The 24,381-nt window shown below is 36.5% G+C and overlaps 1 protein-coding gene across 2 annotated transcripts in view; it reads left to right on the top strand.

The window, feature by feature from the left end:
- The first annotated feature begins 9,210 nt into the window (after positions 1-9,210).
- LOC134657947 (tubulin beta chain-like) overlaps positions 9,211-24,381 on the top strand; it is a 43,403-nt gene continuing 28,232 nt past the window's right edge. Inside the window, exon 1 of one of the 2 annotated variants that reach the window (XM_063513546.1) lies at positions 9,211-9,358. In XM_063513546.1, coding sequence (XP_063369616.1) covers positions 9,302-9,358 — 57 coding nt within the window. In that variant the 5' untranslated portion in view covers positions 9,211-9,301. Of the gene's footprint in view, positions 9,359-16,297; positions 16,333-24,381 lie in introns of those variants that run through there. The other variant, XM_063513548.1, reaches the window with a different exon arrangement.

The raw sequence follows: 24,381 nt of genomic DNA, 5'->3' as shown, positions 1-24,381 counted from the left end.
ACCCATAATAAATAGAAGATCATAGTAGAAAAATGTTAGTTGAATTCGATTTTTATCTTTTCAAACGGGCCCCAAATTCTTATGTGCCCATGCAAGCATTGAGGTCTATACAAGAGACGACATCTCGAACAAAATGTTTCCGCACCTCAGAAAAGTGCATGCACTTCTTTGCTTTTAGTACGTCACCGACCACTGACGAGATGCCACACATGTACCTACAGAAAATTAAAAAAAAAAATAAAAATAAAGAATGCCTTCGTGCGTGTTAAAAAGTTGCAACAATAGCACAAGAAAATATAATAAATGGGATGGAATAACATTCACCGGTAAGCAATGGAATAACTGTTTATTTACTATTATTTAGTTTTCAAAGTAAATGTTTGGTCGTAGAAAAAGTATTGTATGCAACGTTGTTTAACTGAGTCAAAAAATACTCGTGGCGTCTTTATTAACAATTTTCGGCTTCGCATGCATGCATGCACTTCTCTGAGGTGTGGAAACATTTTGTTCGAGATGTCGTCTCTTGTTATATACCTCAATGTACCCAAGGGTGCAGCCATGGCCGTGCCCGGCTGAGGCGTCCGACATGCCATTTGGCCCATTTGCTGAGGGCCTACCGCGAACCACGTTCGACGTGTTGCCTCTCTGTCGCACTTGTAAATTCGTACGTAAGTATGACAGGGAGGTAACACGTCGAACGTGGTTCGCGGTAGGCCCTCTGATCGGTGATCACATGGTGCTTTCCATAGATAACGAAGAGCCGGAAGCTCCCGCCCGGCCCCGGCCCGGCCTAGCGTGAGTTATCCTTTAAACTTTCATGATTTTTACTCATTATTATTCACAACGCCCGGGATTTATCGCGTAAAATTAAGTTTAATTAAGTGTAGTAAAACTACACTTAATTAAACTTAATTTTACGAGCTTCTTTATAATAATAATAATAATTGTCCCGATAGTTGTTTCAGCGAACGGTCTAATAGCGAAGAGTCTCGACCAACATCTTGAGAGACTCTCGCTAGGTGCAAGGTGGTTGGATCAAGGGCCAGATGCAGAAGGCGGTGATCTTGGACACGGCGCGGATAGTCCGCCGGTTCCTCTCTCTGCGGCCCTGACCACCGGCAGCTTGGGCCTTGCCCCGCTGCTGGCGGCACCCTAGGCTAGGTTTTTTATAATGTGTTTATATTTTTTTATTGTTTTGTAAGTGTTTTTATATTTTACTTTTATATTCATATTATAAATCACCTAGCCTAAGAGTTCAAGTAAATAAAGAGATAATAATAAATATTCTTTATTGTGCACCATACAATTAAAAATACACAGAAATAATGATAATTATCTCCTACTTTTAATAGTATTTAAGAACAAACCACTCAACAACTATAAGCTCTGAGTAGTCTCAGTGATAAACTTTCTCGCTCCAAATCAATATTGTACTTAGTATTCCGGAATGCCATTCTGTCCGTCCGTCTGTCTGAGTGTTTCGCGTCGTAAACAAAGATTAAGATAACTTTATCTGCACGGTGAGTGACTGCTGTTGTAGGTAACTGTTTTTTCTGTATTGGAATTTAAACTGTATAACTTTTTTTCTGAGGTAGTATTCCTTAGTCTTTATTGTTTTGTGCAGTGATGTATGATTAATTTGAGATTTGAGGCGTCAACAGATTGAGATCATGCAGACAGTTTGTGATTTATGAATTTACCCCAACGCACCTTAAGGCGTTGTGCGTGTGCAGCGCAAGCATTTTTGTACTGCATAGGTATGCTTGTGCTGCACACTGGTGGACCTGCATTTATACGAACGTCTCTTTTAGTAGGTACTTATACACGGCCGGCACTGCGCGGGCCCGTAGCTTAACACCTCGTATTGTTATAGGCTAAATTATTGCTAATAAATACGTTAACCTAAATTCGAATGGCCTACACTACACAATCCACTAATCAATTATCCTAATATTTTAGCCTAAAATTACATATTGGTTAGGCGAATGGGGACTGACGACTGGGCCACTATTCGAGATGTACAACTGTAGTCAGATTTCGCGTCCACTTTAATTCAACAGTTGATTAATTGAATCGCATGTTCATCAACTGCGGATATCATTTGATACAACCAATAATTCAACAAAAATCTACGTTTAATTGCTACATACTTTAAGGTTTATAATGGTTTGGTTTGGTTGTCACCTAACTGATGTGGATTGCTAATGTCATATCTTGACACAGGATTGTTCCGATTCAACGGGTGTTCAACACGATACGTCAAACGTCGCTTGTCGAATACCCCTCCAGGGGGCAGAGGTACGAAAATCAGGGTTTATCTAAGGTTGGTTGGAGACCTCGACTCTCGCCCGCGAGAGTTGCGAGTCGCGAACACTGAGAATACCATAGATGGTAGTATTTCTATAGATGTGGCCTACCGCGTGCCCCCGTAAGGGATAGACATAGATGACGTCACAAACCCGGGGATACCATATAGGTAAAAATTACCCCAATATTATCAAATATTGGGGTAATTTTAATCACGTTCGCGAGTTGTTCGCCTACGTAAGACGCAGCGATAAATAAAATATAGTCCGTCAACCAAATCTTGTCAGTAGCAATGTAAAGCAAACTAAAGTAGGGCAACACTCAAAGAGCAGTATTGCGCTAAGAAAAGCAGCAATGTACATCGAACCACCAGTTTTTTTTTTCCGCTGAGCGCGCCCTGCGTACGTCAATTCAAATTGTCACTCGCGGTTTATTGAAAAAAATTGAAACATGGACGGACAATTTAAAAGCGATGTTAAAACAATGTTAATCAAAATGATGAACAAATTTGAAGATATCAAAAACAACTGCTTATATTCTCTTTGTTCCCTATCTATGTCTTCTAAGTTTACTAAAATAAAATCATATCAAAATGCAGATAATTAGATAGTGCATATATTTGTTATTTACAATATAATATGCCACTTGTTAATGTAAATTAGTGTACTGTTCTGGATGAATATGACATACCTGTGTAATTTTTTTGATTGGTATATATTGTACAATATACATATTAAAAATAAAACAACTGATACTTGGGTGTTTATTTAATTTAAAGGTAAATAAGATAAGGGTCACTTTTCGACTTGGTTGCGTTGTACACGTACATAAACCGCCATAGGTAAGTATTGTCTGAAAAGATACTATAGCCTGACCAGTAATATATGATAATTGTCAAGAGGGCGCTGTTATTCTCATGTATAGGGTGACAATTCAGTGTAGTATGAAAAAATTAGTTCCAGTGAAATTCCGCAACATGGCGCACCCTCAATAGATCCTGGTTCACCTATACCTACTACGAACGCCTTATATTGGGCAAGATTTAATCCTGCAACAAACATGTATGGATTAGGTAGATATTGCGAAAGAACGGCGATATAATCAAGGCTCTTAATACTGTTTAAAAGGTTTACCTTTGTAAATAGTCACAACTGATTGCTGAAAATATTAGAACATGTGGGCCTATGGACGGTTTCAAGGACACAATTTATGGTCTTGTTGGATAGATTTAGGCATACGTTATAATTTTATTTATGCCTTTTAACCCTAAAACAAAAAAACTGAACATAATCTTAAAAGTTCGAAAGAGTTCTTCCAATACTTATCATAACCTCAATTTTTAGTAATGTTTACCATCAACGAACATGATTGTACATTGTAGGCCCCTTAGCTTTGCTTATTCTTATTTAATGTATTGGTATTTAATGGTGACTGCAGAAATATCTCTTGAAACAGAATGAAAACCAAATGAAAACAAATAAGGTGACGGCTGTCATTCACGATCCACATTCCACAGATAAAACACAGATGACACGCGTTTTGGAATTATTTGAACACAGTGTTGCTAACCCGCGATTTTTCAAATTTGCCGCCTTTTACTACTGACAAGATTTGGTTGACGGACTTTATCAATGGGCCAATTTTCTTTTTTTTTTATTTATTTAGAAAACAAACAGCCTTTTACAAATAAGTCTTACAAAAATGACTAAAAATAGACCTAGTTTCATACGTTACTAAGTTGACTATTACAATGAAAAGTAAATAGGTTACTTAATTATAAATTACCCGTAGGTATAGTTGTGAGTACAACACGCAAATAAAGTAAGAAAACAATGCAAAATATTTACTTGAAACAATTTTTCAATTACTAGTAAACAAAATATGCCGAACTTTGTTCTTGGAAACGGACAAACTATGAACAAAAATGTCTATATCATTAAGCGATTCATTATACATATTACAAGTACCTACGCCTAAAGAAAGAATTTTTAGCATACTGTGTGCCACAGGAAGAAATAGAAAAGGTAGGTTTTCGTAATATGCTTTGAGCATATCCGGCAGTTTTGCGTCGGTGCCCAGTTTCTCCTTCCGGTTGCTAAAATCCATTTAGCACGCGTGCCTGCATCTTGTGGGAATCTGGAGGTAATAAACGAAATATTCATTTTGTAATCTGTCACTCTTATTGCAAAATTAAGAATTAGTGCCTGCAGCATATCATAGAATTAGATTCTCTGAGTCGTGGCAAAACCCTCTATAACGTTAGAAAGAATCCGTAATGCTTAAATAAATATAATTTACATTCTAATTTAAACACAGTTCAATTTTATTGTTCGTATATGTCCAGTTCTACAGCAAAATTATTTATAAAAATGTTATTAAAATACAAAATACCCGAATTTTGGGGTAATGATATGCATCGCGGGCTGGTATCCCTCGAATAATAGCTATGCGACTAAATTGAATACACGTTATTAAAAGGGTGACGGCTTACTGTCAATATGCGTACGGAATTTGGTCGGTTAATTTATCAGGAAATATTTATAGGTTAATTTTTTCACCCGAGTTATTATTTACTGTAAATGCTTTTTCTACTCAGATTTTAATTGATATAGATTGTAGGATACTGTTACTAAGCATGATAATGTGACCGAAGTATAAAATACTGTATTTACCTGTGAAATGTTACGTTGTCCTGCCAGCCTATTATGGATAGCTTTATCCACGTGATAAAATAACTGTCACTGTGTACTGTTTTTGCCGGCAGTCACTTGTACAGCGCAAAACTGAGCAATTCACCATATTTGTTGAATTGTTAAGTACTACGAGGGGTATTCAAAATATTCTCGGTATGAGAATGAAAACAAACAAGTACGAAAAGTTTGATATTTTTATTTTTCAATATACTCCCCCCCTATGTTCATACACTTAAAAGATCGATCAATTATTTTTTTTAATCCCTCGTAAAAATATTTTTTATCTTTCGTGTAAAAATGCTCCTCCACTGCCGTCTTCAATGCTTCATCGTCAGAAAATTTATTTCCACGCAGATCCTTTTTAAGATTGGGGAGCAAAAAGAAGTCGCTGGGGGCTAAGTCCGGACTATACGGTGGGTGAGTAACAGTTTTAAACCCACGTTCAACAATAGCTGCCTTGGCAATATGAGCAGTATGGACGGGGGCGTTGTCATGCAGAAGCAGAATACCTTTGGTTAACTTTCCTCGCCTCTTTTCTTTAATTACATCCTTTAATTGACGTAGAATGTTAGCGTAGTACTGTCCTGTGATATTTACACCTTTTTCTTTATAATCGATCAGTAATACTCCTTCACAATCCCAAAATATCGTGGCCATGACCTTGCCAGCTGAAGGGATGACCTTCAACTTCTTGGGATGAGCTGAACCCTTAATGTGCCACTGCATGGACTCTTGTTTACTCTCTGGGTCATAATGATGAACCCAGGTTTCATCTCCAGTAACTATTCTTTGCAGCACCTCATCAGGATTTTCACCGCACAGGTCAATAAAATCGGAACAACAAGCTACACGCATGTCTTTTTGAAGCCGAGTCAGCATTCGCGGAACCCATCTTGCACTTACTTTTGACATATTAAGATGGTCATGTATAATATCATGTACGGTACCAATAGAGAGATTGGTTACTTGTGCTATAGATTTTACCTTCACTCGACCATCTTCCAATATAAGTTTTTCCACTTTATCAATATTTTCTTGTGAAGTAGCTACTACAGGCCGGCCAGGTCTAGGGTCATCTTCAATACTCTCCCTTCCGCGTTTAAACTCGCTTGACCACTTTTGAATGGTAGATAAAGAAGGAGCAGACTCACGGTAAACACAATCCATTTCCTCTTTTATGGTTTTTTGATTTTTACCTTGTTTTGTCAAGAATTTTATCACGCATCGATGTTCTAATTTAGTTAACATTGTCAATTCGCACAGGATGTTCATGTTTGTTCAGCAATTGCAGAAAAACAAAAGACTATCTCGGTTCGAATTATACTTTTTTTTAATGTCAATGAATAAACCTTAGCGGCCAGTAACGAAAGAAATTTTAGAAGAGGTCGTAAGATATCAATACCGAGAATATTTTGAACGCCCCTCGTACTACATGCACACGAAACACTGATTTCAATATTTTTCCTGATAATCTTTGCACTGTTCATATGTTTCACACCAATTTGACGTTTACGCATTTTTTGTATCCCACCATAAACTACGGTGGGGACTAAAAAAATATGAGACTCTGACAAAGACAAACAATAATAGCGCTTTCTCTGCTACTCCTAGTGAAAGATACATAAGACTATCCCGTTCTGTCAGTTATCCCCACCACTCATGCCATGCCCTCGGAGAATACCGAGACCGAGACTTTGAAACTTTTTGCTCGCGTGCCGATCTGCTAACGGTCTCCGAAGTCTCTTTGCGCTGTATTGGTCAATGGCGCTACTCGAAATGTCGATTCTTTTGGTGACTACGTTGCATATTTAGAAATGCAGTAGATCATTGCCTTAGGTAACAAACGGGATCAAAAAGCTCTGCTCTGCTTTTATGTCCCAGATACTTTGACATTTTTCATATTTGGGACGGTGATATTGGTGTACTTATTGAGACTATTGAGTTGAGATGACAGCTGTCACCGTACCCATAGTACTCAAGCTATGTGGAAAATATTATAATATGACAGTTCAGGTCCCAGACACGGGAACAGTCATAAGTTGGAAAGAGACAGGTCAATGTATTAGTTACAGTCGCCATCAGATATATCGGAGCGGCCAAGGTGTTCATAAAATCTAAACACACTCATAAGTCATAACGCTTTCGTAACGTGAGCACCTTGGTCGCTCTGATATATCTGATGGCGACTCTACTGTACCTATGCACTTGTAGAAACTAAACCACTTTCAAGCCTTTCAACCATTTTCTTTGGAAAGTGAGCCAATCCACGAGGGACCGAGTATAAGGCTTAAGTGCGATTGAGAATACGAAATGTTATATGTGATATTTTCGATGCACTTACTCCCGGTCAAGGTTAGCCGTTTTTAAACACATACTCAATTACTCACACAGACAGACATACAACATATGTTTTCCTTTTGTAAGTTTTTATTTAACTCATCTCAGCGTAGGTCAGTATCAGTAAGTAAATATAGTAAGAAATAATCCATATACTTATTCACTACCTACCTACCTACATAAAAAAGGTATAGAAACGAGTAAGTGCTAATAATAGAAATGTTAAATAAGTACCTACCTATATAAAACGGCTCACTCGCGTATTTTAAGTCTCAACACGTTTCACTCCATGCCGAGGAGCAGAAAAAAGCTAAGAAATGGCCTCTTAGATGATTTGTCTCTAGCATCCTTTACTTTTCGGAACAGAAGTACAGTCAAGTGTAAAAGTAAAAATATGGGTGCACACATCATACTCAACATTATGTCCCATAATAGCTCTTATGTCAGCGAATTAAGAACTATGGGTGGGACATATCTTTTTGAGAAGTTATATGCACCCATATTTTTACACTTGGCTGTACTTAAATACCTATGACTCAACTAGAAACGACACCCTAGGACATTGTTTAGTAGAATAATGCTCCGTACATTAATGATTTTTTAATGCGTCTCACTTATCGGTCATTCGAGGTTACGTCGGTCACTGAACGGGAACTTTACCCCAGTTTTCGGGTAATTATGGTAGGGTAAGTGATTGTGTTGCTGACCGCTGAATAAAAAATGTACATTCAAGTGATTTGTGGCTTAGAAATGAAATTAAGGGCCGCCACACACTAGCGTCTCCCGAGCGTGGCGTCTAGTCAACTCTATGGCTGCTGCTCGACGCAACGTTGGCGCAACTGCGCAGCGACGCCATTCTCCATAGCGCTGACTAGACGCCGACGCGTGGCCTAGCTATCACGGTTCATGAGATACAGCCTGGTGACCGACAGACGGACAGAGGAGTCTTAGTAATAGGGTCCCGTTTTTATTACCCTTTGGGTACGGAACCATTTACTTTAAAAGTTCAAGTTTATACTTTTACCTCCTGATCCTTAGTCCTTAGTTTGTGTAGGGTTGGGTACAAACGTGGTAGTCGCCATCAGATATACCGGAGCGGCCGAGGTGCTCACAAATATCTGAACACGCCTCTATTGTCAGGGCGCCAGATTGCGTGTTCAGATATTTGTGAGCACCTCGGCCGCTCCGATATATCTGATGGCGTTGGCGACTGTACAAACCGGGGTTTAAGTGTAGTTGGCCGACAGATTGCACTGGTTGCTAATTAATGGTTTCATTGTCGCTTGATCTTGATGATTCATCAGTGTTGCCATGCTAAACTTTAAAATTTATTAGAATTTTCTATTTTTTTCAACTAAATTTTCTGGTGTATTCCCATTTGTCCCCGCCCCACGTGACCGCTGCCACGCCACGGTGACAAACGGGAATGATTATATGAAAACACCTATTCCCATCTGTGCCCGACGAGGACAAATGGAAATACCCTATTTACTTACTCGATTTTATTTTTTTGCGATGTCGGTGGTCGGTGGCAACTACGATTACTATATACATTTACATTTTAAAATAGGTAGGTACTCATTATTTCAAATAAGTATTAAAATAAAACAATGGTATCTATATACCTATGTATTATGTATTAAGTTAACTAGTAATAAGTACTTATGTACAAATACCTACTTACAAATGGATTGAATCTATTTAATAATAATTTATGCTATTATAAGAAACTCCTTTTCATCTTACCAACTATTAATCGTTATAATTAATTATAACGATTCATCACTAGAATACGGGGACATTTTATTTAATTTTAAAATAAGGCATTGAGATAAGCCGGCCACACACTCACCCTTCCCGTTCCTTTCGTTCATTTCGCTCGTTCAGTTCAGTTCAGCCGGCGAGGGAGCGCACACCGGCCGCAGCTTGTCAAACCGATTAAAAGAACAAATTAAAAAATAAACATGAGGGAAATTGTGCATCTCCAGGCCGGACAGTGCGGGAACCAGATTGGAGCTAAAGTGAGTTTTTAAATTTGATTTTGGAATGAGAGTTTGAATTTTGACAGTTGCGTTCGTTCAACTTGCTTGAGTTTTTGAAGTGATTTTGACGTTTAATTGTTTTTATTAAAATATGTAAAGTAGGAAGTTACATTTTGAAAGACGATGTTAATTTTACTGTTTAATTTTTTAAATCATTATATGCTTGAGTTTAATGACATTTTTAATAAAATCTCGTTTAATTAAATAATTAAACAAAGCTCAATGGAAATTAGTAGGTACTTACTATTGTCACAGTTCAAGAGGATACGGTATAATAGCCTATTTCATGTTTCCGGTAATCGAGACTGTTTTAGTTTACAGTTACCCATCATGCCGTTATTTACCACTCAGCATTAAATTCTGCGGTTGCAAATACTACTTTGACTAAGTAAATAGTTACACGAGTACGCAGACTGGATCAAATGGCATTTATTTATGTTATCAATTAACATTATAATTATTTTTATTAAAACCATAAACATAATTAATAACAAACTTAAAATAAAAATTAAAACTACCTACAAAACTAAAACTAATACCTAAAAAATAAATAAAGATAATGTGGGTGACCTAGCCCAATATGTATATATTAGGCTAGATCACCCAGGTCCGATCCCTGTGGGAGGGTTCCCATAAGGCTGGCTGTGTTAATTAACATTATTAAATATTAAAAATACGCATGCCCACGGATTTATTTATTAAACAATTTTAGCTTCTTGCGTATCAAATAAATACGGTTTATTATTTTATAAAAAATATCAAATGTAAACTTATCTTGTTTCTGTTATGCTACGTTAAATTTAAATACGTTATCAAATTTGTTACTACCTGTCGAGAATAATCTAGCAATTATGCGCTTTAGAAACTCACTTTCCAGACAAATTTCAAATAGAGTCTGACCAAGCTAACTCTGCATGAAATTTGCAAAGACAATGTCATCATTAATATCAAATTTCTATGAAAATACGAATACATTAAATTTGTTATATTCAAGTCGGTGGAAAGTTAGCATAGACGGACTCTAGTTGCTAACTATAGTTCGTTTTTTTTGCATTAGAAAGAAGGTAAGCGATCTTGATATGTCTTTTAATTGAAAAACGCTTTTTAAAAATCAGTAACTATTACTTATGAAAGAAGAATATAAATGATCGTATTAGATTCATAATTGTTACATAATTGGCAAATATGCCATTATTTATCTTTAAAACGTGTTTTTCAATAAAAAGACACGTCAAGATTGTTTACCTTATTTCTAATGCTAAAAAAACGAACTATAAAGCCAACTCAGTTGATATATGTATGTATTAGAAGGAGCCTATTATAATAATAATTAGTCCTTCCTAAAGCCCGGGATTAACGTCGAGACGAGGACATCTGCTCGTTTCACCCTCGGTGACCTCTTTAGTCCATATAGTCAAGTTCATGGCTAATTCGCTACGCCTTTGTAAGACTATAAATATTGAAGTAAGTACTCAATGTAAGTACACTAGAGCGATGACTTTGAATTCCATGGAAATATTTATACATTTTGACCTGCTGTTATTGCTCTTGAGTGTAGTAATTAAGTTACTTTAATATCATAATCACTATAATCAGTTTTTAATTTTATATAGTTATTGGGACAAATCAGAAACTATGGACAATATAATTAGAGACTATTCATAATTGTTTTTGTGACAATAGAAAAAGGTGCAAAGTTCAAAATTAGTATGGAAGGTCGACCCTTCTCGCCTACATTTTCTAATTTACTGCCTTTGTCTACTGACAAAATTGGCTTACCAGACTATATTTTGTTCTTATCTTATTTAATGTGATGATTTTTTTAAACCCAAGTATTCAAGATACCGATCTTATTAAATTTAAAAAAAAAGTTGTTAAAGTTAAAGTGTCATCCCAACGAAAAGGAAATTGCTAGCTCAAAAAAAAAACTTGTCTATGCTTTTCCGGCCAGTACCCAAGTGTAACGGTCGTGATCGTCCGCTTTTACACCTTTTATTGGAGCAAGCACGCCGATATGCTTTCTAACATGCCACTTACAGTCTCCAGCCTAGCCTAGATACGCTGGATTATGCCCAATTTGAAGTCGCTTTTAGCCATTTCACTGGCAAATCTGTTGCGAAAATACAGATTTTGTAAAAAAAAAAAATTGTTCACTGCACACATGTTCTACGGTCTAGCCTAGACTAGGATACGTTGGATTATTCCTAATTTGCGTTTGTTACTTTTAGTCATATCGCTAGGAAATCTATCCCAAAGATACAGATTTTGGTAAAAAAAAGATGAAAATTAATTTTTCCTACAAAAATAGTGTTTTCTTCGAATAAAATTATATTTATTGCCTCATTTATTATTGGATTAGGTTCCAAAAATGTTTTTTTGTTACAACTACTAATAAAGACTAGAAAACCGTTTGTTTAATTTAAATAATAGTTTTGTTAAGTTTTTTACTACTTTCAATAAGTAATATAATATAGTCCGTCAACCAAATCTTGTCAGTAGCAATGTAAAGCAAACTAAAGTAGGGCAACACTCAAAGAGCAGTATTGCGCTAAGAAAAGCAGCAATGTACATCGAACCAACAGTTTTTTTTTTCCGCTGAGCGCGCCCTGCGTACGTCAATTCAAATTGTCACTCGCGGTTTATTGAAAAAAATTGAAACATGGACGGACAATTTAGAAGCGATGTTAAAACAATGTTAATCAAAATGATGAACAAATTTGAAGATATCAAAAACAACTCCCTATCGTAGTGCTTATATTCTCTTTGTTCCCTATCTATGTCTTCTAAGTTTACTAAAATAAAATCATATCAAAATGCAGATAATTAGATAGTGCATATATTTGTTATTTACAATATAATATGCCACTTGTTAATGTAAATTAGTGTACTGTTCTGGATGAATATGACATACCTGTGTAATTTTTTTGATTGGTATATATTGTACAATATACATATTAAAAATGAAACAACTGATATTTGGGTGTTTATTTAATTTAAAGGTAAATAAGATAAGGGTCACTTTTCGACTTGGTTGCGTTGTACACGTACATAAACCGCCATAGGTAAGTATTGTCTGAAAATATACTACCTACTACGAACGCCTTATATTGGGCAAGATTTAATCCTGCAACAAACATGTATGGATTAGGTAGATATTGCGAAAGAACGGCGATATAATCAAGGCTCTTAATACTGTTTAAAAGGTTTACCTTTGTAAATAGTCACAACTGATTGCTGAAAATATTAGACATGTGGGCCTATGGACGGTTTCCAGGACACAATTTATGGTCTTGTTGGATAGATTTAGGCATACGTTTTAATTTTATTTATGCCTTTTAACCCTAAAACAAAAAAACTGAACATAATCTTAAAAGTTCGAAAGAGTTCTTCCAATACTTGTCATAACCTCAATTTTTAGTAATGTTTACCATCAACGAGCATGATTGTACATTGTAGGCCCCTTAGCTTTGCTTATTCTTATTTAATGTATTGGTATTTAATGGTGACAGCAGAAATATCTCTTGAAACAGAAACGATTCAGAATGAAAACCAAATGAAAACAAATAAGGTGACGGCTGTCATTCACGATCCACATTCCACAGATAAAACACAGATGACACGCGTTTTGGAATTATTTGAACACAGTGTTGCTAACCCGCGATTTTTCAAATTTGCCGCCTTTTACTACTGACAAGATTTGGTTGACGGACTTTATGTAGAAAATAGAGTAGATTTAAAATGAGGTTGACATACTACATTTCTATTAAAAAATTGTATCAGAATTTGTATGATAGGTATGTTGGGGGTTTTTAAATTCAAATGTTAATAAAGATTAAAGTTAATATAAAGTTGAAACTTATCATATATTTAATTCTATTAATTCACATTGAAAATAAACCTGCTATTAATTAAAATAGTGTAATTGTAATTTTTATACTTCATTAATTATATTCATAACTAAAAACTATAAGACACTTTACGACTTGGTTCTGCTTCATAAAACGAATTAAGTGTTTTAAAAATCATAAAATATTACCATTAACTTTCCCTTGAACTATCATTAAACGAGGTCATTGACCCATAACAGTTGTGAAACAAGTGATAATGATAGTAGTGATAATTAGGATCGTTTTGGGCTCTTTAACGCGTAATAAGTTGAGAATTAAAAGGTAATTTGATGATTTGAATTCGTGAGGTAACCACTAACCACTCTAACCAGGCCTAATGCGATCTGATTCTGGAGAAAGTGAAATTTTACCTTTTTTATTTGAAATAATTGAAATTAGGTTGCATTTGAGTGGAATCTAGATTCAAGGTAAATACTCTGTTGGTGATAAAACGGTATATCTAATGAAGTTACTTAAACGTGTAGTGTTAATGTTAATGTTTAATGTACACAGCTGCAGAGAAAAGGTACTATACGCCTGCATAGAAGTTTGTATTTCCTGCTCCTGTTCTTGGTACCAATACGAAAATATATGTAGTCAATTTATGTAGGTGTAAAGGAAATCCATTATGACCCAATTTAACTTTGTCGTTAATATATTAATTAAATAATACATTATGTTTTCGATCGGAACATGTGAGGAACTGTAAATATTTGATTTCTTGCATTTGTCCCAACGTGGCGGCCGAAACGGAACATCTGTAACTGACACTGCCGTCTATAATTTCATATCTAATTGCCTCTCCAGCTTTGTACTAATACAATTTTATCTTTAGCACCAAAAGCGGCGCTGTTGTCGCAAGCCAGCTTCAGATTTATATGCACTAACGCTAGTTCCAGATTTATCCGCGCGCACGTATATCTTTGTATTGTTCCAGCTAACGATAATAATTCTACTTGTCATTACTACTGGCCATTATTACAGAAAAGTGGTCACCCGACCGTTAGTGACCGTTACTTTATCATCAGATCACTTTCAAATATGGAATCCATACGCGATTACAATCGGTAAGTAATGAATGAACGAATGGAATTCGTGCAGTTATTATTTTAATTTTATTACACGTGTGAAATTTGGCTACGGCGATTAATGTATGCGAAAAGCGTATGAATTGGGAGGTAGCTATAAATATATCCACTATGATAATAGACACGTGTTAAAGTGCCTTAATAGCGTTATTCATTCCTAAACGGTTGTGTTTTATAGTATTAAATAAGTCAGAGTTATAGATTATTAACACTACCATACCATTAAAAGGAATATTTTTTTGAAAATATTTTCATAATAACGGAAGGAAAACCATAACCAAGTTGACATGGCTGAATCCCAATAAGAGTGATTTAAAACTGTTTATTTAATTACGTTATTAAAGTATATACACAATTATATATACACCATTGTAAATAGGTAGGGACATGTTGTTTATCGAAAGCCATTCGACTTATCATTCTACAACGGTTAATCATTCGTTCACAATAAATAGGTACACTCATTTCATACATAATTCCTATCTTATCTGTACTAGTAATTGATGTACGTACCTAGTTTTCTATTATGTTTTCATTTGTTGTTTATGTTCATGTGTTCTTCCGTATGATTAGATTAATGTCTTTTCCGTTCTGCGCTTTGGATTGTGAGGTATGCACTATGCATACTGATTTTCTTTGTAGTATGCAGATGAATCTGAGAGACGAAGTTTACTGCTATCTAGAAAAATATTGAAACTGATTTATTTATCCGTCATTTGATCAATATTTCTTGAATCTATAATTACTTTTTTAGCATTAGAAAGAACTCACCATCTTTGGGCACATTTTTTTTCAATATTTTACCGCATAACATGCATGATTTAAGGTTTAAATTTTAAACCCCTTCCCTCAAACTTTTGAACTAGGTTAACAAAAATTTTGAAAAAAAAAAAGAAAAATTCCCCTGGTAAATAAGTACTTTTCACGACAATGGTTTTAGACACGGTCGGTTAAGTCTAATAATGATTTTTTTCAAAAAAAGGTACTTCCCATATGGCTTTTTTTATGTATTTTAGTTTTTTATAGTTTGCCATAGTAATTACAGTATTTGATTGTCCTTAAATCTTAAATTGATTTTTGATATGACCCTTTGACTTCGTGATCCTGTACTTTTTTTTCGAAACATACTCACATCGGGTGCAGGCCATGTTCTTTGTGTAGCAAATAACTTTCCTTGTGCGTGATTCACCCTAATCTCAATTCGTCGTGCGTACGCGCCGCCTTGTCCATTGTCAGCTGACGAACGTCCGGCCACTTGCAATTGTCGTCCTTTTTCGGCCATTTGACGCTAATTGTACTTACGTTTGGCACGAAATCTAGATTCAAGCCATGTCGCTTATTAGGAGTTACGGCCGCCAAAGATGTCTTGGAGGTAAAGTTTAGACTGATTTGGTTTTAATAAGCAGCCAAAAGAGGCTTAGGTAAATTATCCTGTATTTTGTTGAAAAACATATCAATACATAGTACATACTTAGTTATGTTTTTCATTCGTGTTCTAAATTTAGTTCAATACCTAACCAAACAGTTAAGTTTTTAATAAAGAGCGAATCAACAAGAAATGTTCAGTAAATTCAGTGAAATTCATTAAGTATAGCAAATTGTGAAGACAGAATCCATCCATCTAGTTTAAAGAAATATGTAGCAGATTCTATGGGAACCCAAAATAACCAACTAAGTTTTTGCGGCTTCGCCAAATATATCAATCATATAATATGCATAAAATTTACTTGTCTCTTCACCTCTTCAGGAACTTAATTTTCAAGTATTTTCAATGGCTTAATGAAAACCAATACAGTCAAGTTAGTAGGTACCTCCAATTGCACGTGACATTCAAAATCAATCGATTGCCGTAAGTGTCCGTATTTCCTCAGCCTGTTTCGCCCAGCCCCAAACCAATGTACATATTTAGGTTTCCTGTAATCGCTCAGTCGGCACTGGGCGCTGCTTTGCTTCGAACCTTTGTCATCCATTTACTCAGGTACCTACTGTTTTGTTTTCCTTAATATGTATTATTCATAAATAATGCCATATTCATTAGCGTTGTATGCATTTTAGCTTCAATTTTTTTTTTATTTTACTTTTGAACTTTTTGGATTTTCGACTAATGGTCAAACAGGAACAATTTACCTACTCCCTGGCCACGCGTGTTGCACAATATTTCTAAAAATTGCTTTTAAGTAACTTATGATTATGGATCCTCTTATTTTGCTAATACCCATTCTCATGTTAGCAAAGCAAACAATTATAGTGAAGCCTCATGAAATCAAATTAAATAAACAAAAGATTGTGATCAACATTGCAATCGTTGCAAACTAGCAAGTAAAACCCATACTAAACATTTTCTATAAGAGAACCTTGTGCAGTCATCGTGCAACGAAAACTTACTTCCAGAATGCAATACGGTACATCCGTTTAAAATGAACTAAAGATCTTTTAGTATTAATGTAAGGCATTTCACGGCCAATGCACGGGACCGTATCTTGATTATTCATTGCCACGGTCTTTGCTTTCCTAAAAGCAAATAGACTCATGTCTGTTGCCAAGGAACTTCATTGTCACCTTTTTAAACTGTGAAATACGACCACTTCCTGAGGGGCTACCGCGAAAACCGAAATTCGCAAATGCGGGGATCTTTCTCTTTTACTCCAATGAAGGCGTAATTAGAGTGACAGAGAAAAATGCCCGCCATTTGCGAACTTCGATTTTCGCGGTTATAGCCCTGACCGCCGCAGATTTTTACACATGTTCTTGAGGAAGGGTTTAAGACGTTTTCAAACAAGATATATACAGTGTATTACTAAAAGAAATTAAAAACTAGCTTAAATCTAAAATAGGCCCTTGAGGCATTGTACCAAGGATGCTGGTGACAATTTCTCGCTGTATCGCAATGCTGATACGTTTTGGATCTGAAGTTGGTATTGTTTATGGGCAGAACATGTTTTATTGAATTTAATATTTAATGCTCATGCATTAAATATTAAACTCATGTTTGAAGAATGGCGACAAAGAGAAAAACGTTTTTTTATTTTATTTACGTGTCCATTACTTGCACCGTCGTTAAAATATAAAATATAATAATATTAAAAAGAGTGTCCAGCTGCCCACTACATGCATTTAACATAATTCTATTAAATCACATACAAATATGATATTTTTATTCAAAGAAGAAAGATGAAATGCCCTCTACTCTACCAGACTGAGGAAAGGTTGTGAAATAAACCTGACGAATAATACTGAACTTGGACAAAATTGTTTCTAAAATGAATCACGATTTTAATCCATTTCCCTTGATTCACTGTCTGCTGATTGCTTTCCGAGAAGACGACTGAACAATAATATTGTATTGTACACGGACTTAGTCATTCTAATAGGTATCTAAATATTTCTTAGAAACTGTTTACCGCAGACAAGTAGGTATTCAAATTCATTACAGTTTTTTATGCATTTATCTGATGTGGCGCCACTGGACTGACTGGACTGAACGAATGAACGAGTGAATGATTTGATTACTAGTCGTGTATTATCTGTAGATTATTTAAACTTGGTCAACCAGATCTTGACAGTAGAAAAAGGCGGCAAATTTGAAAAATGTAGGCGCGAAGGGATATCGTCCCATAGAAAATTTGAATTTCGCGCCTTTTTTTACTGACAAGATTTGGTTGACCAGTTATAAATCATAAAACGACACTCTAAAAATATCTGTTAATAAATGTTATACTTTCATCAGCGAATTATAAAAATAAATATAGATGGTAGCTATTAATGTAAATGTCTTATAAAAGAGTGTTAAATGATTTTTATATGGATGTATACTGGTTTTGGCAGCGCTCCAAGATGTCAAAACTATAACTGCCCGGAAGTTATGGTTGGTTTTATTTGTTATTTGGTAATATTTAGTTATTTACTGACATTTATGTCTTGGTTAATAAAAAACTGAAATAGGGATTTACCACTTTTTGTTAGCGTGGTCGATATTAATTTCTATACGAAATTACGGCTTTTATATAATATAGCTGATCAACCAAATCTTGTCAGTAAAACAAGGCGCGAAATTCAAATTTTCTATGAGATGCGATCCCTTCGCGCCTACATTTTTCAAATTTGCCGCCTTTTTCTACTGTCAAGATCTGGTTGACCAAGTATAGGTGAGCTAAATAAGCCACGGACGGACAGACAGTCAAAACAGAGGGGCTGCCGCGAAAACCGAAATTGCGGGATCTTTCTCTTTTACTCCAATGAAGGCGTAATTCGAGTGAAAGAGAAAAATGCCCGCAATTTGCGAACTTCGATTTTCGCGGTTATAGACCTGCCAGCCTATTATGGATAGCTTTATCCATCTTTATCCACGTGATAAAATAACTGTCACTGTTTAACACCGTGGGAAAGAAAGTGACGGACACCGTTTTATCACGCTGTCACGTAGACAAGAACGACCATCATATCCGTACTGGTAGTTAGACATGACGAAATGATTAAGTATACAAGATGTTTCTAGTTGTCTGCGGAAGTCTAAATAAAATAGCTACATGCTCTAAGTTGACCGTTCGTGACTTTAAAATGACTGAGACAATGTCACGGCATGAGCCCATTTGCCAAAATGGTTAATGTGATGAGCTAATTGGGCCAATTTTACAGTAAGCAGCCATGTCTGGCTAATTTCTAGATTGAACCTAAACGTCTTCGCTTTTAGCTCGGTCTGACAATTCCAGTTATAGTCTTGTACAAGTTTTGTGTAATCTTCAAACTCATTTTGTTGAGTAAGTAAGTAAATATTAAAACTTTAAAATACCTTCTTACTAGGAGCTAGTTTTATAGTTAATATAGTAGGTAATCCTTCATATAAGTACCTACCTAGATACCTACATGTTCCAAATTAAGGTTTTCTAGTAGGTACTTACGGTACAGGGTTGCTGAGCTAAATGTAAATTATTGTTTGTTTGTTTGTAGATACTTGTTAAGGAAAGACTGACAGACATACGGATTGACATGGCAGAACTTTTACGGGTTTTTCGTACACTACGGAACCCCTAACAATGCCGATTATGCGCCAAACCTGCAGTGAACACGTCATTCTAATTTCAAAATGGGTTATAGACCGCGAGCCACGAACAGGTTTCCATGACCAATCGCCTCCCAGGCGATAACTCCTATAGTGGTTAACGGCTACGTATGATGAATCCTCGTGGACGTCAGCTGCCGCTCCGTTGGTGGGTTGAGGAATGGCAGCAACCGAAACACGTAAAAAAAAAAATATTTTCAGTCATCGCCTCCCGTTTGATACTTTGCCAGATGATAGTTTAGGTGCTATTGTTAATTAAAAAAATCGTCAGCCGGTTGTATCGCGGTGGAATCACCGTCAGCTGGTCATATGAACATATATTAGATTTTATTTATTTATTTGCTTGATATGTTCATGTGACCAGCTGACGGTGATTCCACCGCGATACAACCGGCTGACGATGTTTTTTATTAACAATAGCACCTAAACTATCATCTGACAAAGTATCAAGCGGGAGGCGATGACTGAAAAAATATTTTTTTTTACATGTTCATGTGCCCAGCTGACGGTGATTCCACCGCGATACAACCGGCTGACGATCTCTTTTATTAACAATAGCACCTAAACTATCATCCGACAAAGTATCAAGCGGGAGGCGATGACTGAAAAAATATATTTTTTTACATGTTCATGTGACCAGCTGACGGTGATTCCACCGCGATACAACCGGCTGACGATTCTTTTTATTAATAATAGCACCTAAACTATCATCTGACAAAGTATCAAGCGGGAGGCGATGACTGAAAAAATATTTTTTTTTTACATGTTCATGTGACCAGCTGACGGTGATTCCACCGCGATACAACCGGCTGACGATTTGTTTTATTAACAATAGCACCTAAACTATCATCTGACAAAGTATCAAGCGGGAGGCGATGACTGAAAAAAAAATTTTTTTTTACATGTTCATGTGACCATCTGACGGTGATTCCACCGCGATACAACCGGCTGACGATTCTTTTTATTAACAATAGCACCTAAACTATCATCTGGCAAAGTATCAAACGGGAGGCGATGACTGAAACCAATTATTTTAAATTTTAGATTGTATTTATTTATTTGCTTTATAAATTCATGTGACCAGCTGACGGTGATTCCACCGCGATACAACCGGCTGACGATTTTTTTTATTAACAATATCACCTAAACTATCATCTGACAAAGTATCAAGCGGGAGGCGATGACTGAAAAAATATTTTTTTTTACATGTTCATGTGACCAGCTGACGGTGATTCCACCGCGATACAACCGGCTGACGATTTGTTTTATTAACAATAGCACCTAAACTATCATCTGACAAAATATCAAGCGGGAGGCGATGACTGAAAAAAAAAATTTTTTTTACATGTTCATGTGACCAGCTGACGGTGATTCCACCGCGATACAACCGGCTGACGAGTTTTTTTATTAACAATAGCACCTAAACTATCATCTGACAAAGTATCAAGCGGGAGGCGATGACTGAAAAAAAAAATTTTTTTTTACATGTTCATGTGTACAGCTGACGGTGATTCCACCGCGATACAACCGGCTGACGATTGTTTTTATTAACAATAGCACCTAAACTTTCATCTGACTAAGTATCAAACGGGAGGCGATGATTGAAAAACATTTTTTTTTTACGTGTTTCGGTGGCTGCCATTCCTCAACCCACCAACGTAGCGGCAGCTGACGTCCACGAGGGTTCATCATATATGGCCGTTAACCAGTATACGAGTTTTCACCCGGGAGGCGATGACTGACGAAATTTGCGCCTGGCTCGTGGACCATTATTTTTCATTGTGGCGGGGTCGACGACCGGCGGCCATAATTGCTGATCTGACAGACGTTAGAGCGCGTCCACACGATTCGACGCCGCCGCGGAACGTAACGTGGCTGGATGTGAATTATGACTAGTCTTAGTCTATAAAAAAAAACTGATCAACCCTAGATCAAACTTTCCGTTTTCCACTTTAAAGAGGACAGTGGATGACCGCTTTTCCTGTAGTGTCCATTTTCCTCCCTGAATATTGACATAGAAAATATTTTTCACATAATTTGGGTGGTTTGGAACGAAAACAAATTCCATGCTAATTTTGAAAAGCTTCTTCTGAACTTCGTCTAAAGTTAGTGCCTGTTAGTGTAGGAAATATACAATTATCCGGTTGAAGACACTTGTCCTATATTTATAGACCTAGCCTAGGAGTTATTTTGCATGTACCTTTATGGGCTTTATGCATAATATGATTTTCAAAAATGATATATTATATTTTGCATATACTGTGCACAGATATTTTAGAATGTATGCCTACATGTAGTGCAAGTAGGGAGGTAATATAATAGGTAAGGTAATATAAATAGGATAAATGGATTCCGACATATTTTAATTTTCGTAATTTAGTAATTAGGTAAATTAAAATTATATATGTCGGCGACGGATGGTCCCGATGGCGGTGGGCGCGTGGGGGTAGTACCTAGATGTATTACTTCACAGCCAAAATAGTAGGTATGCTACCTACGCATGAAATAAACATTCGGACTCATTAACCATACTAGTGCCTACTATTATTTGAGTACTAAATAATAAAAATAACTAATCACTATTCCAAAATTATTTGAATCAAAATAAAAGATCACGTGAAACCGTTCAAATCTTTATTTTACAAAAGTAAGCTTCTAATGGCACATAAGAAATCAAAATAACACTTGGAATAAAACACTTAGCTAAACGGTTAAACAACGTGAGAATCTATAAGCTTTCAGAATAATCCTTCAGGTGTAAGCCTTCAGGAACGTAGCGAATTAGGCACGAGCTTGGCTAACGTCCGATCTCTAGCGCGGTCCGATCAAGAAGACTGAAGCCAGTTCCAGCGGCGGAGCCAACGGCTCCCGCCTCCAATTCAAGTTGGTAAACCTGCCTGACCAGTCTACCAACATAACGACAAAAATGCCTGCTCGTGCCTACCTTCACTCAAGATACACATCTTGACGTTCCAAAGCCTTCTACCTGTCATTTTAGTTCAATAATACGCCAATAGATGGTGGCGTTACTCACTACGCAGCTTCATTATTTCGTTACAAGCAAATAATACATAGTCAAACATTGCTAATCGACTTTTACAGGCGTCTAACTATGAACTGTAATGCTGCAATACGTCTTTCTGGTGTCTCGCTCCGACACGGCCGTCCTGCGCTACACACGTCCTCGTGTGTGGGTGTATGCATTTGATTCTGTAACAAAATACTCAGCACAGTATCTCATCGCTCGGTCATTCCTGACCAACAATTTGGGTCTCACTCAAATTACTATTAAAATCAAACTTTGTCATCAATCAAACCAGAAAAAATAATTGTTCAAAATTACTTTAACAATACTCAATTCTCTAGTCAAAAAATAGTCCATCGAGCAACGACTAAATAAAAATAATCATCAGTAATCATCGCCGCTATCTAACGGATACACACCAATAATCATCGCCTCCAACTGGCGGATACTTTCAAATTTATGTGAAAACAGAACAATCCCAAACATCAAAAACACAAGTAACAACAGCTCTAATTCATTGCTCGGCAGTATCACTACTATTGTCGTCAATATCAATTTACGGGGAAATTATCTGTCATTAAAAAAAAAATTGGTCATATGTGATCTAAATTTTTGTAAGACATCTTAAAATAACTAACATTCTGAATTGATAGTTCCAATTTTACTCATATGAACACAGTACATAAACAGGAATTCATTTTTAACAAAACAACACCAGTCCTTCGGTGCATTGCCAGTCCTTCGGCAGATACCAGACCCTCGTCAGAAGTAACCATCTCAGCTGCGTAAGTGCTACTCCTCGCAAAGAGCATTCTGCACATAAAAAGCAGACCACGTGCACCTCTTACATGCTCCGGCACTTCTGATGCGGTCACTAAACAATACCCAGTCCATCGGGCATACTTTCAGTCCATCGAAAGCAAAACAGTATTGCCCAGTCCATCGGGCGTGCCTTCAGTCCATCGAAAGCATGACAGTATTGCCCAGTCCATCGGGCGTGCCTTCAGTCCATCGAAAGCATGACAGTATTGCCCAGTCCGGGCGTAATTTCAGTCCTACGAAAGTACAAGCTTTCAGTCCGTCGAAAGCAAAACAATGTTAACAGTGAATCCCAAAAAAAAGAAAATAAAAACAGGTCTTTAAATCATGTTACTCAGAACCATTGGTACTATCAGCGTCAACTGATCAACTGAAACTGAACTTTACTGATCAAAATAACTGAAAATCGCTTTTTACTTTAGCTTTTACAACAGAAACTCGCTCAAGAGTTCTAAACAGATGTAAGACATCTCAAAATAATCCCAACGAAATGGGAACTGCTCACCAGCTTAATAAAGTATGATGCACGCGACCAAGTCAAAGGTGGTGGTGGTGAGGTCCAACCCAAGCACGGAGGCTGATCCTTTCCGCTTGCCGTTGCCGTTGCTGCGGCAGATTGCGAGAGACACGATGTGGTTCAACATAGCTGGCTGTTACTGAAATCATCATTTGCACGGTATCAGGTTTATCATGTATGCAGGCTAAACTCAAAAGGTTTATAAAATGCAAGGTAGCAGAGACAAAAAAAAACATGTTTCCAATGTATACGGGACTTCAAAAATCTCAGAATAAAATTTAAACTTCAATGAGTGAGTTTTATTTCCTTCTATGAACAAACAAACACGTGTTCCAAAAATAAGTAACAAGGTAAAATGGGCCAATACGAAAAGTGACAGCATATTAGTTACGTTCGACTGTTATGCTTCGCCATTACACTCAAAATAAAATTCACTAATAAACAATTAGAACGAAACCTGTCCTTTTATTTCCAAATCTCCAGCACAGAAGATACTGCACAGCTGCTTCTGTGCCACGGGCGTAATGGTGTCTGCAAGTTCGCTCGGCTCTGGCTGCAGGACACTGTAACATTAATTTTCATATGCGTAGCTCATGTTTCCATATTA

The sequence above is a fragment of the Cydia amplana genome, chromosome 21, assembly GCF_948474715.1.
Source record: "Cydia amplana chromosome 21, ilCydAmpl1.1, whole genome shotgun sequence".
Lineage (NCBI taxonomy): Eukaryota > Metazoa > Arthropoda > Insecta > Lepidoptera > Tortricidae > Cydia > Cydia amplana.
Note: the sequence above shows the minus strand (reverse complement) of the source record. Positions and strands in the feature narration are given on the sequence as shown.